Source organism: Terrapene carolina, unplaced genomic scaffold (assembly GCF_002925995.2).
Source record: "Terrapene carolina triunguis isolate 2854851 unplaced genomic scaffold, T_m_triunguis-2.0 Scaffold66, whole genome shotgun sequence".
Lineage (NCBI taxonomy): Eukaryota > Metazoa > Chordata > Testudines > Emydidae > Terrapene > Terrapene triunguis.
The window spans coordinates 48,943,615-48,957,855 of NW_020664417.1; the positions used below are offsets into that span (position 1 = coordinate 48,943,615).

General features: G+C 37.4%; 1 protein-coding gene across 4 annotated transcripts in view; it reads right to left on the reverse strand.

The window, feature by feature from the left end:
- MICU3 (mitochondrial calcium uptake family member 3) overlaps positions 1–14,241 on the reverse strand; it is an 81,302-nt gene that overhangs the window by 36,883 nt on the left and 30,178 nt on the right. For 2 of the 4 annotated variants that reach the window (XM_024193309.2, XM_024193301.2), the window contains exons 6-8: positions 10,498–10,569; positions 7,853–7,891; positions 1,450–1,545 (exon numbers count right to left, since the gene is read on the reverse strand). In XM_024193309.2, coding sequence (XP_024049077.1) covers positions 1,450–1,545; positions 7,853–7,891; positions 10,498–10,569 — 207 coding nt within the window. Of the gene's footprint in view, positions 1–1,449; positions 1,570–7,852; positions 7,892–10,497; positions 10,570–14,241 lie in introns of all 4 variants that reach the window. The other 2 variants (XM_024193325.3, XM_024193316.3) reach the window with 2 other exon arrangements.

The window sequence follows — 14,241 nt, forward strand, 5'->3', positions numbered from 1 at the left end:
AAGCCGGTAGCGCTGGCTCGGGCAGCTTGGCTCTTAAACAGAGCCGAAGTCTGAGTCAGGGTAGGAGCAGAGCAGCCGCGGGAGAGGAAGTGCCCGGCCGGTATTTTTCCCGGACATGTTCGGCTTTTTGGCAATTCCCCCCGGACGGGGGTTTGATTGCCGAAAAGCCGGACATGTCCGGGAAAAACCGGACGTATGGTAACCCTACCAAAACTAGATGCTGGTAAGTTTTAATTATTGCAGTCTACAGATGTCAGTGTAATGCACCTTTAATGATATGCCTAATTGCCTACTGGACAGGTTCACATTAAAAAGGCTTCTAAAGAATACTAATCTTAAAATATTGTACATCTAAGTGTTAATTTTGCTCACGTAAGTACAACAGATGTAAAGACAATCTGTCTCCAGCTTTGCTGTACTTCAAGCTAATCCAGCTGACTGGAGATACCCTCAGTATGGGAGAATCCTCAGGTGACATAAGACTGGTAAAGCAGCTCCTACGCTTCCCTCATTACTGTCCCTGGTGTGATTTGCATGGCTTGAGATAGAAGTGTTACTGGGGAGCTGCTACAGGTGGCCAATGCTTGGGGCCATGACCAGCCTGGCCCAATGTACAGCAACCTCCTTCACACTGTAGCTGGGGACAGAAATGCCAGTTTGGAGGATCTGGCCTTTAGCCTCTCTTTTAAATTATCAATACAAAGACATATACACATTCTGTTTATTCAACTTTTTGAATGAATAATGAAATAAGTTTTTTATTTTTATTATAATTTAGATACCTGCATACATTCATTTTTGATGGAATAGAGATATTGCTAGTCTTTCACAATGATCGTGCAATATCTAAAGATAAAGACTGAGATTAATGTATTCAATTGTTTTAACTGCCTGAAACATCACTCTTTTCAATACAATAAATTAAAAAGAATCTTTAGCAAAGGCATACATAATATTGCTGACCATGACCTTCTGTAAAAATAAACTTGGCTAACCTATGTTTTAAAGCAAGTTAAAGGCCTGAACCCGCAAAGTCTTGGATACCTCATGAGAGATGCTGAGTGCGCTCTACTCTCATTAAAGTCATCACCTCACAGGATCAAGCCCTAATTGAAAAAGGGTTCCTAATTTTTCAGTTATATAGAAATCAGGTTTTTTTTAAATTAATATTAGATAAATATCCTAACATCAAGGCTATAGTGATAGGACTTGATCTTCCAAATCTTGCAAAAGAGAATGCTAGCTGACTAGAAATGACAACTTCAAGTAATGCCACTGTATTCAGCCACATTAATTTCATATGACAACTTTCCATAAACACTGTTTTTAAAAGAACTATTTTAAAAAGAAAGGAAATAAGATCCACAACAATGGGGAAAACATTAAAATACAAAAGGAAATAAATAAAATGGCAATTTGTTCATGGACCAGACAGAGGTTTTATTATACCTCTGCAAGGTCCGAAAAGAGAGCTTGGCTTGTGCTACGTCTCAATGTATCCCAATAGCTTCTGGGGACAAGGTCCTTTCCATCTGTCTTAAGTACCTGTAGAAGTTTCAAGAAGCACAACTGTTTGAAAACCACAGAACAATCATAAAGAACAACAACTTATACACTTTAAAATCTTTTCTAACTAATCTTCAAAAAGAAGAAAACTGCATGAGTTTACCTTTGGTTTTTTTTTCCTGAACAAAGAAAAGTATTATATCACACTCCTTGTAAACCCAAGGCATTTTCAAAAGGGTAATAGTATCAATATCTATTTCCTTATTAGTCATAATGTGGGCTTTACAAAACTTAAGCGATTAATGCAAAACAAATTAACTAGATTTAAAAAATAGTCACAATTAATCAGTTTTAATTGCACTGCTAAACAATAATAAAATACCAATTTAAATGTATTATAAATATTTTTGATGTTTTTCTACATTTCAGATATATTGATTTCAATTACAACACAGAATACCAAATGTACCACGCTCACTTGATATTATTTTTAATACAAATATTTGTACAGTAAAAAAGATTTTTAAAAGTATTTTTCAATTCACCTCATACAAGCACTGTAGTGCAATCTCTTTATAGTGAAAGTGAAATTTACAACTGTAGAATTATTTTTTTCACATAACTGCACTCAAAAACAAAAAATTGTAAAGTTTTAGAGCCTACAAGTCTGCTCGGTCCTATTTCTTGTTCAGCCAATTACTAAGACAAACAAGTTGTTTACATTTACAGGAAATAATGCTACCAGCTTCTTATTTACAATGTCACCTGAAAGTGAGAACAGGCATTTGCATGGCACTGTTGTAGCTGGCATTGCAAGGTATTTACATGCCAGATATGCTAAACATTTGTATGCCCCTTCACGCTTCGACTTGTAGATTGCGCTTTTAAAAATCTTGTTTACAGTGCAAATATTTGTAATCAAAAATAGTAATATAAAGTGAGCACTGTACACCTTGTATTCTGTGTTGTAACTGAAATCAATATATTTGAAAATGTAGAAAAATATCCACAAATATTTATAATAAATTTAAATTGGTATTCTATTATTGTTTAGCAATGCAATTAAAACTGTGATTAATTGAGACTATTTTTTTTAATCTCACGATTATTTGCGATTTTTTTTTAATCATTTGATAGCCCTACTATAAACAGAAACATTCTGGAGTATATGTAAAGTGAAAATGTATTGGCAAGCTGGTATTATTAGTAATTTCATCATTTTGTCAACATATTAATTTATAAATAGATTAGGCTGCTTGTGATAGGGAGCTTGTTTTCTGATTTATCAAAGCATGACATGCACCAATAGCATTATCTAAATAGTTGCAAATAATTTAATTCCAACAAAAGATCCATCCTAGTAGTGTTAAGGAAAATAAGAATCAGGTCCACACTGAGACCAAGTTCTAGTTGCAGACTATACAGCAAGAAAACCTGATTGTAGGTGTCCATTGATCAAATTTATCATGTGCTCTGTTTGAAAGAACTGTAAGCCATATCTTTTTGCCATGGAGGTGCTCTGCAACTATTTTAGAGGCCTGAGACACTTACACCTCTTACATTTTGCCCCCTTCCGCACTTTACAACCACCCTTGGAGGTCCAACATGACAGCTTCCATCTTTCTGGCTAAGGAGAACTAGATAAGGTGATATTGGAGGCAGTCAAGGCTTCTTCTAACTTGGTTACTGTTATCACTGTTGAATGTTCTGTTGCACTTCCTCCCATGCCCTTTCCCCCATTAGTCTAGGCCTGATTCCCTATCTTCAGTGCTCCCAACTCCTGTCAGTCTGGCAGAAGAGACAAAGACTGGGAACTAAATTCAATCTTCCAATTACAAGTGGGAAAAATATCCTTACTTTTGTTTTTTAAAATCAGCATAAATTGTTGCTATTAAAGGTCTTACACTCTCATAAACTACAGAATACTCTGCCCCATTGTACACTTCGCAGAATCCCATGGGATTCCTTTTAGGATTTTTAGCATATCTATAAAGCCACATAGATGTTGTGAGGAGTATTCTGCAGGGCTTATTTTTGATTTTCCACACATTCAACGTCATATGTACTAAGAAAATTTCAACAGTTGAAAATTTAGAAAGGAGACCTTACAATTTATATTTTAGGAAAAATCTCTCTTGAAATATTATTCTCAATTCTCTGTTAGCACAATATTTCCTCAGCTAACATATGCAGCCTCCACGGCACTCACCTTCCCAATCTAGCCAGTAGTAAAATATGGTTACATGACTGAAGACATCATTTAAGTATGTCTTATCAGTGTAATCCATGCTCATGGGGCTTTCATTTAATTATTATTTGCCTGAAGATGAATCAAAAATCAGAAATGTATTCTGAAATATACTTTCTCTTAATAGTAAAGAGCAATAACAATGTTTTGACACCAAGCTAACGTGTCATCTTACTGAAAAAGAACAGAGAAAAAAATTCACAGAGATCTCTTGGGTGAAGTATTTCTGCTTATTGTAGTTCACAATATTTTTGCCTGAAGAGAAATATCTTTAATTATATGCTTAGAAATAAGGTATTTTACTTTTGCATGTAGTGGCATGCAGGACAAAGACTTAAATTAGTTGAGATGCCAACCTTGTATATTGTTTAATTTCTCTGAAAATTACTAAGATTTTATAAACGAGTGTAAGACAAAAATGAACAAGATATTCATTTTGTGCTTTCTAATAAAGTCAAAGCAGAAAGTCATTACAAACTTAAATTTTGTCAAATAATTTTTAACTCCTTTTTAAAGTAAGCTTACTTAAATCTGGCATTTATTTATATACTGTATGAGAAAACAAACATCTAAAATTATATTGTATGACAAGAGATTTTTAGCCAATAGAACATAAACCCTTTGGATGATTTGGACCATATATTAAAAAGATAAATATACTGTTCCCACGCCATACAAACTCTGTAATTACCAAAGTCTTACATACCATAGGTCTGAAGATACAGTAACTCCTCGCTTAATTTTGTAGTTATATTCCTGAAAAATGCTACTTTAAGTGAAATGATGTTAAGCAAATCCAATTTCCCCATAAGAATTAATATAAATGGGGGGGTTAGGTTGCAGGGAAATTTTTTTCGCCAGACAAGAGACTATATTTTATATATGTACACACACATATACACAGTATAAGTTTTAAACAAACGATTTAATACTGTACACAGCAGTGATGATTGTGAAGCTTGGTTGAGGTGGTGAAGTCAGAGGGTGGAAGGGGGTAGGATATTTCCCAGGGAATGCCTTACAGCTAAATGATGAACTAGCACTCGGCTGAGCCCTCAAGCGTTAACACATTGTTGTTAATGTAGCCTCACACTCTACAAGGCAGCACAAATGGAGGGAGGGGAGACAGCATGGCAGAGAGAGACAGAGACACGCACCGTGTGTGTGAGAGAGAGACTCGCATTGCCCCTTTAAGGACACTGACCCCACTCTAAGTACATTGCCTTTTAAAGTAGATCAGAAAGTTGAGACTGCAGCTGCTGCCAGCAAGCTCCCTCCGTCCTGTGGAGATAAGGTTGAGGGGGACAGGAGCAGGGGAGGGGGACACCCTGACATTAGCACCCCTCATTCTCCCCCCTCTGCACAGCAAGCAGGAGGCTCCTGGGAGCAGCTCCAAGGCAGAGGGCAGGAGCAGCACATGGCAGTGAGGGGGCCGGTGAGCTAAACTGCCTGGAAATTGATAGTCTGCTGGAACTTAGGGGAGCTGATGGGGGGCTGCCAGTCCACCCTGGTTCCAAGCCCCCACCAGCTAGCTCCAATGAGCTGCTCTTCCTGCAAGCAGTGGACAAAGCAGGCGGCTGCCAAACAACGTTATAAGGGAGCATTGCGCAATTTTAAATGAGCATTTTCTCTAATTGATCAGCAACGTAACAACAAAACAACGTTAACCGGGACGACTTTAAGTGAGGAGTTACTGTAGTCTATCACACGACTTTGGAAGAATTCTCTCATCTGAAGTATGGAATCTCATTCTGGGGAGCTTCCAGAAAGATCCATAAGAGAGTCACCCAATATTAAATACAATATACTGGACCTCTACAAACCAAAATTAATTGTCTACAATTTTTAATATGCTGCAAGTAACAACTGTATACTATTCTGACCAGTATAAGGTTAGGTGCATTATAATATATTTTGTAGCTAACATTCATTAAAAGTCTGAACAAAAGATAAAAACTGAATACAGTTAGTATGCCTAACCTTTTCATTTCACATTTAACATCATGTTATGAAGCTCTTTATCTAAATAGAGATAAACTGGTTTTGATCCAACTGCTGATGCATCATGTTGATTATGTATATTTTAGTCAATGAAACTTCATTTTTTTTAAAATTAACTAAAAAGTTAGACAAGAATATCTCTTCTTAAACCATAAAATATAGACAAAATATGCCAAATAAGTAAAAAAAAATGTTCAACATAAATCACTGCCTCAAGAAGTTACATATATTTTTGACCACCTCATCCTTTATTTAGATACACATACTATTACATAATTATTCATTGATTTACCTGTCTTATTGGTGATGTACTTTATTTATCTGACAAAAACTGATTATTACTGATGAAGTTAGTATTTCTGAAGCATGCACATTTTATTTTTCTACATGTTACTTTTATAATAACCATCAATAATAAGATTGCATTCAGCTAATCAAAACCCACATGCAACTCATGCTGTACTAGTCTTAATACACATTCACAGCATGCACCAGCTTAGCTCCAGAGAAATATCATGTGTAATATGAAAAGACAGAAATAATCAAATTACTCAGACCCATTTATAGATGCATCTTATGTAAGATGTAGCCTTCAGAGCTTGATACTATGAAGTTCTGAGTACACTCAATTGCCCCAGATTTCAATGGAAGCTGAGGGTGCTCAGGACCTCAGAGTTTGGGTTTTCAATGACAGAAATATAAAAGTGTTCATTATTCCAATTCCAGGTCCACATTCAATAGCATGCTAATAGATGTAATTCACCATTAGTACCACCCATTTCTTTTATTTAAAACAATTTAAACCCCCCACTGTGCTGATTTATTTTTCTAAATGTGAGTATAAAAATAGATTTTTTTTTTACTAGAGTCAGAAAATTATTATAAATTTAGAAATGCTTAAAGGTAAGTTTTGTTAAACTATAAAAGGAAGGAAATATAGAGATATGAAGCATTAAGTCTTTCACGCTGACATAGGGCATGATCCAAAGCACACTAAAGTCAACAGAAAGGCTTCAACAGACTTCAAGTCAAGACTATAGTGCATATTTTTTGCCTTACTATCATCTTATTGAACAGGTATGTATTTAACATGTCTGTGCTGCCTTACCTGGGCACAATTGTATGAAAGACAAAGTGACAGAGTTAAAATGTAGGCATGATCAGAAACAGTACTATATAAAAATGGCACTGCATGTGTTCAGTTCAGGGATAAAAAAGTTCTTACCATTTTTTATTCTTGTTAATGCTGCACAGCTACAAAAGTCATGGGAAACAGAACTGTATATAAAACTTCAAATCCTAGCCCCTTTTCTATAAATGCAGTCACAAACTCCATCCAGCCTAATTATCATGCTAATCTGGCTCAAAAGAATGAATTCCTCCCCATATAACCATGAAGACTGAGGCTTTTTTATGCTAGGCAGCCAGGTGGGACCTTTTAAAGGAGTCTAAATCTGCTCTACTCTGAAAGGTCAAAGGACAGAGTTCATCAATCTCAAAATTCCTTCCACCCTCTGCCCAAAGAGTAATCAAGTGTAATAAACTCTGTCCTCATCTTGGTCTCTCTACCAACAGCCCCTGTTCTCATCCTACTCTGAAGTAGTTTTGTTTTATTTTATGAACAAACAGTGCAAGAAAAAAATGGTTGAGACCTTCTCTTCCCCTAAGCCCTGTTAGGATAAGATGCTGGGAAACTGACCGAACCCTAGGAACATGGTTATTACTGAAGGCTCTACTGTTATGTCCCATGAAAGGGGACAGAATTTTTATTACTAATTGTTGTTGGGGGACTTTATTTAAATGGGTTCACCACCCCACCCAGAGTAGGTCTACAACTCCTTAATACAGACCAGCTCTTTTTCTCCTTTTTACCTATCCAGAGGCATCCATTTCTCCTCTGGATGGGCCAGCCTGTTACTCTATGCCTGTAGCAAGTATCTGCAGCCTTCTATGGCCCTGAAGACAGAGTATACTTTTGACTGAATAAGACTCTATACTAGTAAAATTCATTTACTTGATAAAGAGCCAATTGTTATAAGAAATGATTCCATCTCACTGGTGAAAACTATATACACAGAAAATATTTAGAGTACATACACTGTTAGTAGAAGTATGATATCCATAGAGTTGAAGGCGCTGACATACAGCAAAAATGGTGAAGTGAAGTACCACATTTCAGAATGAAACCAAAAAGAAAGAGAAAGAAGACAACACAATAGGTTAGGACAGGCAAGTCTTTATCTTACATGTTACTAGAAATGTTGGTATTTTTTTTAAATGACGGAAAGCAAATGGTTTTCTTTTTTTACATCTTGGTTTTAAGACTCTTAAAACAGAAAAAAGTATAGAGCTGAGTACATTGCAACCATGATAAATTTAAGTTACAAGAAATATGCTATTCTACCCCCCTATTTTGTCTCTGTAATATTCTCAAAAGTTTTCCTTCTAGGATGAAGTTTCTTTTGCTTAGACTTGGCCTAAACATGTCAATAAAATTAACTGAGCAATTAAAAATGTTTGCCAATGTGAAAAAAGTTGTGTCCCGTAGGGTGAACAAATATTCTTTTCTGTGCTTGGGTTATTCAAAAATGTGGTGGCTCCTAATGTTCAAGTTTCTTGTGGTTTGGGGGCCAGCCTCTGGGAAGAGAGCACACAGACAGCCCCAGATAAATATACTTTTATGTTATGCTTTTAAAATTCAAATAAATAAATAAATAAATAAAAGGATTTTGCTGTACACAAAACAGTTGTTGAGCTGAGGGCTAGAATCTATATCCCCTAGTGGCCAGGTACCCATAATGGTAGCCATAGGGATAAGAAGCAGATATATCCAAGTGGTACCTACAATGTGGGGTTTTGGCCCAATCGATTTGCACAGTGCATGAATCCACCCATTTTCCGAAGCAGGATTGGTAGAGACCTACCACTGAGATTACAGGGACATAAGCCCCTGCTGCTGCCTCACCTAATGCAGCCAAACCACAACTTTTACACTACTCCTTGGCCTTTCACATACATAAAAGTAAATCTCAAGATTTGACCTGTAGTCTTCAGTAAGAACAAGTTCATTTGAAATGAAGACATATGTTTCACAAATAGTTATCATCAATTGAAAAAATGTAGTGGTCATGCACAGTACTTAATTTTTGTGGCATTTTTAACTCACACAGAGGGAAGATTTTCAGACATACGTATACATGTTTAACTGGTGATCTCTCTGGTGAACCATATTCAGTGATCTTTCAATAAACCTTGTTCACAAGAACAATGAAAATAAGGTGCTTCAATACAAAGATTTCAGTCTGAGTACAAAATCTTAGTTTGCTTATCTTTTAATTTATGAAGCACATTTCTTCAAAGGTGTCAAAGGATTTGGGCTGAAATTAAGTATGAAAATAGTAAGTCCATATGAACATTTCTGAGAAAATTATGAGGGAGAGAGAAAGGAAGATCAGCATGAAGGGAGTCTTTCAACTTACATTTAAGATGGTAGTGAGGTAATTCACTCTCATTATGGTAGAAGACTACATTAGAAAGTCTACTAGACTTCTTAGATTCAGAGTAAATTATTGATTTAAAACATAAAATAAAATGCTACTGTAATTGTATTTTAAAATAACAGCTATGTATATTTTTCCTCTTTGGGGATCTTACAACATTTATTTTTTCAGGAACTTTGTAGTTCGCTTTTAGGTCCAAAATGATCCTATTTATTCCTGGGGGAATTCTGCGCCACTGCACATGTGCAGAATTCATTCCCACGCAGAACTTTTTTTTCGCTTCAGAAAATATATTCTGCTGGAGAGGTGCTGCAGTTACGCCTTTCACCCAACAGGGGCTGCTGTGGCACCAAAACGGAGAGCAGCCACTTCTGGGTAGGAACAGCCCCAGCTGTGGATAGGGAAGAGACGAGGCTGTGTTCCTCACAGCACCCTGCCTGTGAGGCTGGGTCAGGAGGTCAGGGATATGGGCGGGGGACAGGCAGTGTAGGTAACATCGAGCTGCTGGGGTGTGTGTGTGTGGGATTCAGAAGGACTAGTGGGGAGCATACTGGGGTGGGAGCTGAATGGGAGTGAGGGTGCAGGGACACATGGGGACAAGGGGGGGAGATGGGATGGCTGAGTGGGGGTGGAGGCACACATGGGGACAGAGGCAGATGTGCCTGACTGAATGATAGAGGCTAGGGGTCAACCAGGGTCTGCATGGGGGAGGCTCAATGACAATTCCCCTCCCCCAAAAACCCCAAATATATTTCTCTCACCCACAGCCGGGCTCTTTCCCAGCAATTAATATGCCTACTAAGGATTCTATTTGTCAAAAAACATTTCCTGAATCTTTTTTTTCCATATTGTTACAGACATACCTGCCCACATGTATTTTGAAATAAATTACTAAACTAATTGAAACTGGTGTGATTATATTGTGTTATTTTGACAAATAAAATATGCAGAATTTTGCAGAATTTTAAAATATTGTGCATAGATTGTTTTAATTTTTGGTGTAGAATTCCCCCAGGAGTACTTATTATTCTCCTCTCAATAAACAGGCTTAGAATCAAATTGACCCTTTATATTGTAAGGAGTTATGTGATTCGATATGGTACCTGGAGTTGCTCAGAAATCTCAAAAGTGATTAGTAATATTAAATAAATATTCTTCTTAATTAATAAATATAACCACACTTTTGAGCTACATAAAAAAATTCAAGAACCACAAACCTACAATTATTCTAATTTTACTTACCAACATTATACGTTTCTCTTCATCTCCTTTTCTTTCTCTTTTCTCATTTTTCTTTCTAAATATCTCTTGAAGCTGCAAAACAAGCCAATTTTATCTTCTGATTCAGAAACAGAGCTACTATGCACGTAACAAACAGTGCAGAATTGCCCCTGTGTGTCAATATGTCTACATACACAGAGCTGTATACATACATACACATGCTGTAAAAAGTTTAGCTATTAAATATAGTTTTAACAGAATTATCATTTTATATGACCAGGGATAGATAAATGTTCCAAAACTGTACTACCTTATACTCAGACTCTCACCTTCTAATCTCCAGCTCTCCTGACCCCCTTCTCCTCCATATGAAAAGGCAAAAATAATTGTTTGTTTTTAAATAAAATACAAAGTAAACAGCACCCTTAGGGAACACATATTTTAGAGCAAGGGCCTCAGGGTCCTCACAGTTTTACATCATTCTCATTGTTTTAGTATTTGAAACTGGACGAGACAAATTCTGGAGAATACACTGTTGGGAATAATGCTACAAACCCAAAGTGATGGACCAGATGACCTAATGGCTTTTTTCCTATCTACAATTTCTATAATTCTATGAAAAGTCACATCTGTGTCTCTTACTCCTACCCATGAAATAATTACTTCTGGTAAACAGAGCATAACTCCTGGCTCATGACCAGGAGTTATCTGGTCATTCTATTGGGTCTATTCTATTGACAAGCTATCAGTGTTGCAATGCTACTGTGCCCCAAGACTAAGGAGCAGGAGTGAAGCTCTCAATCTCAACCAGCAGTGGCCAAAGTAGCAGCACAAATCCCTTAATCTTTCGAACAACAGAAAAAGAATCACCTCTATACTATTCTCTGTTTTGACAGCCTGCAAAACAAGCATCTGAGATCAAAAATCAGATCTGGATCCCTTGTGTAATAGCACAATTAATCTTAAGGACAATGTTTCTATGGTCACAGGGTACAACAAATTAATTACATTACTTTCATCACCTGAATGTGTAAATCAAGAAAATAGATCACTTATCATTAACTACTTAGCAGTGATAGTTCCAGAAGAGTGAAATAGTATGAATTTTCCATTTAAATCTGTATTACCTTCCAACTTCCATCACAATATAGAGCCAAAAATCATAGTAAAAGAAGAATCAAATATGTTTATTATCAAACCTCTTAAAAAGGATTAGCATAATACCCATGCACGGTTATCTAAATCTTTATAAAGTCCATTTATATATTATGTCAATCATACATTAGATATTGTCAACTGCAAAACATAGATTAATGCAGTATTACGTTTCAGAACTTATAGGCTAAACAGCCAAGAAATGCAAAAGTGTTCCTATAGCAATGTTAACTAGTCCATGTTGCACATTTAAGATATGTAGTATTTTGGTTTACTATTTACACTGATGAAATATATACCGTCATTTACACAAAACTATATGTACAATTTAGACAAATTGATGTTGCTGTGAAAACCTTAATTTATTTATACTAAACCTACATGGGAAATAATTTTCCCGTCCCAGGAGAATTTGAGATTTCAAAACATTTTCTTATTCCAAATTCAGATGAAAAGTCAAAATTTCAGTTTTAGCAAACTGATAACCTGTCTTTATTATAACACAATGTAACAAGTAACTCATTTGGTTATATGATGGTTGAAATATCACATAGTTGGCACTCATATACTATACACTGCATAACTAAAGTAATTATACAGTTAAACTGACTTGTATAAAGTGTAATAAACCTTACTATTAGTGTGATATCATGGTTTTCAGCACTTTTTAAACAGTTTACAGTGTATCATATACAGGGCCCAATTATGCCCAAGATTTGCATTGCGTCTCTCAAAAGTTTGTAATATTTTATGCCCTATAGGTGCTGTTGATATGTCGGCTGTTATGTTTCCCCCGTACACAAAACACAATACACATTCTAAATCTAGATAATTTATTTTTTCAGATCAAGGAAAACACCAGAGCCAGATTTGTATATGCAGTCCAGATTCTACTCATTGCTTGAGTAACAGAAAAGAGCCACATCCTGACTGCAAGTGGCTAATTGAGAATTCCTCCATGGGAGGGAAAGACAGAGGTCTCACCCGGTACAATACTGATGGACTGACTATTGAACTCTAACTTCTCCCCATCATCAACTTCTACACAGGGACTATGTCAGAACATTGCTACACTTTGCCAAATCTCAGCAGGGCTATGCGTGCATAAGGTTCATAGCCAGTTTACATCAGTTAAGGCCTAAAGCTTACACCAGAGCTGGGGCTGGAGCCACTATGGCTTGAGAATCAGAGAGTTAAAACTGACTCCCTGATGGCCTGCTTGTCACAGGAGGGGAGGTGCAGATCTTGGCATTGAGAAGAATCTAGCCCATAAAGTCCCATAAGAAGGAAACCGAGACAAAGGCCAAAAGTGGGAGAACTCAGCAAATTACACAATGTGTTAGCATTCTACTGTTCAAAGAAGACATATCAGAAGTCAATTTATTAAATACAATTTATTCCAAACTCTTGCTAGAATAAACAGCACTTTTGAGTCTTGGAAAATGATTCTTCAGCAGGGGAACTCTCTGTTTGCAAGAGACAACAGCAACTTAATTCCTTTATTTACAGTAGTATCTCGAAGATACGGACACCATAGTTATAGACTGACCGGTCAACTGGACACCATGTGAAACCAGAAGTAACAAATCAGTCAGAAGTAGAGACAAAAAAAAAAAAAAGCAAATACTGTACTGTGCCTGTATTGCATCTTAAACGTAGGAACATCTGGGCTGCCTGTCCCCACCCCCATGTGCAGGACAGCCATTTACAGCAAGATGCTGGGGCTGCCAGCCCACGGCAGCTGGATCCAGCAGAGCAGGAGCAGGGCTGGGGTCTGCGCTGCTTTCACCCCTGCCCCTCCAGGAGAGAGATGTGCTGTTTTTACCCACCCTCCCCCAGCTGGAAGGGGAACGGGCTGTTTTTACTCCCCCCTCTACCGAGAGGGGGACACTCTTTTCTCTCTCTCTCTCTCTCTCTCTCTCGCGCACACACACACACACACACACGCACACAGGAGAAGGACAAGCTTGCAAAGTCATGCCTGCGCTGAGTAAGGAGCTCAGCTGCTGCTGAAGCCTGGGCTGGAGAGTCAGCCGCTGGATCTGCAGCCCAAGCTGCGCTTTGTTCAGAGTTACAAACACTTCAGTTACGGACAACCTCCATTCCCGAGGTGTCCGTAACTCTGAGGCTCTATTGTAGTATAACAGTGAGGGCGCAACAAAAATCAATATTTTACATATCCCTGCCAATGTGCTTCACAGATGACAGACTGTTTCAGCCCATATATATCCATTCACACTTTGGCTTAGCAGAGACTAGCACAAATTATGCCAGTTATTATGGTGGAGGTTTTGCCTGCTAGAAATTATACGGAGCCAAAGAAGGCCCTCATCCTGTAATACACTTTGCACAGGCACTCCACATGGGAACAGTGATAAACCCAGGGTAGAATCAGGGACTAAGCCTAGTCATCTCATGTCAGCCATTTAGTCGTAAAGTAAAAAAGCATTTCAGAGAAAACATATTAAAACAATAAAAAAAAAACCCACGTGCATGCTATTAAGCTTAACAGTGATCACCCTTGGTTGGCATCAGTCCTTCCAACCCTTCCCCAAGGATTGGGGCCCTTCTCTTGGACAGAAGGCCTGTCTGTTTTCCGGAACATAATGA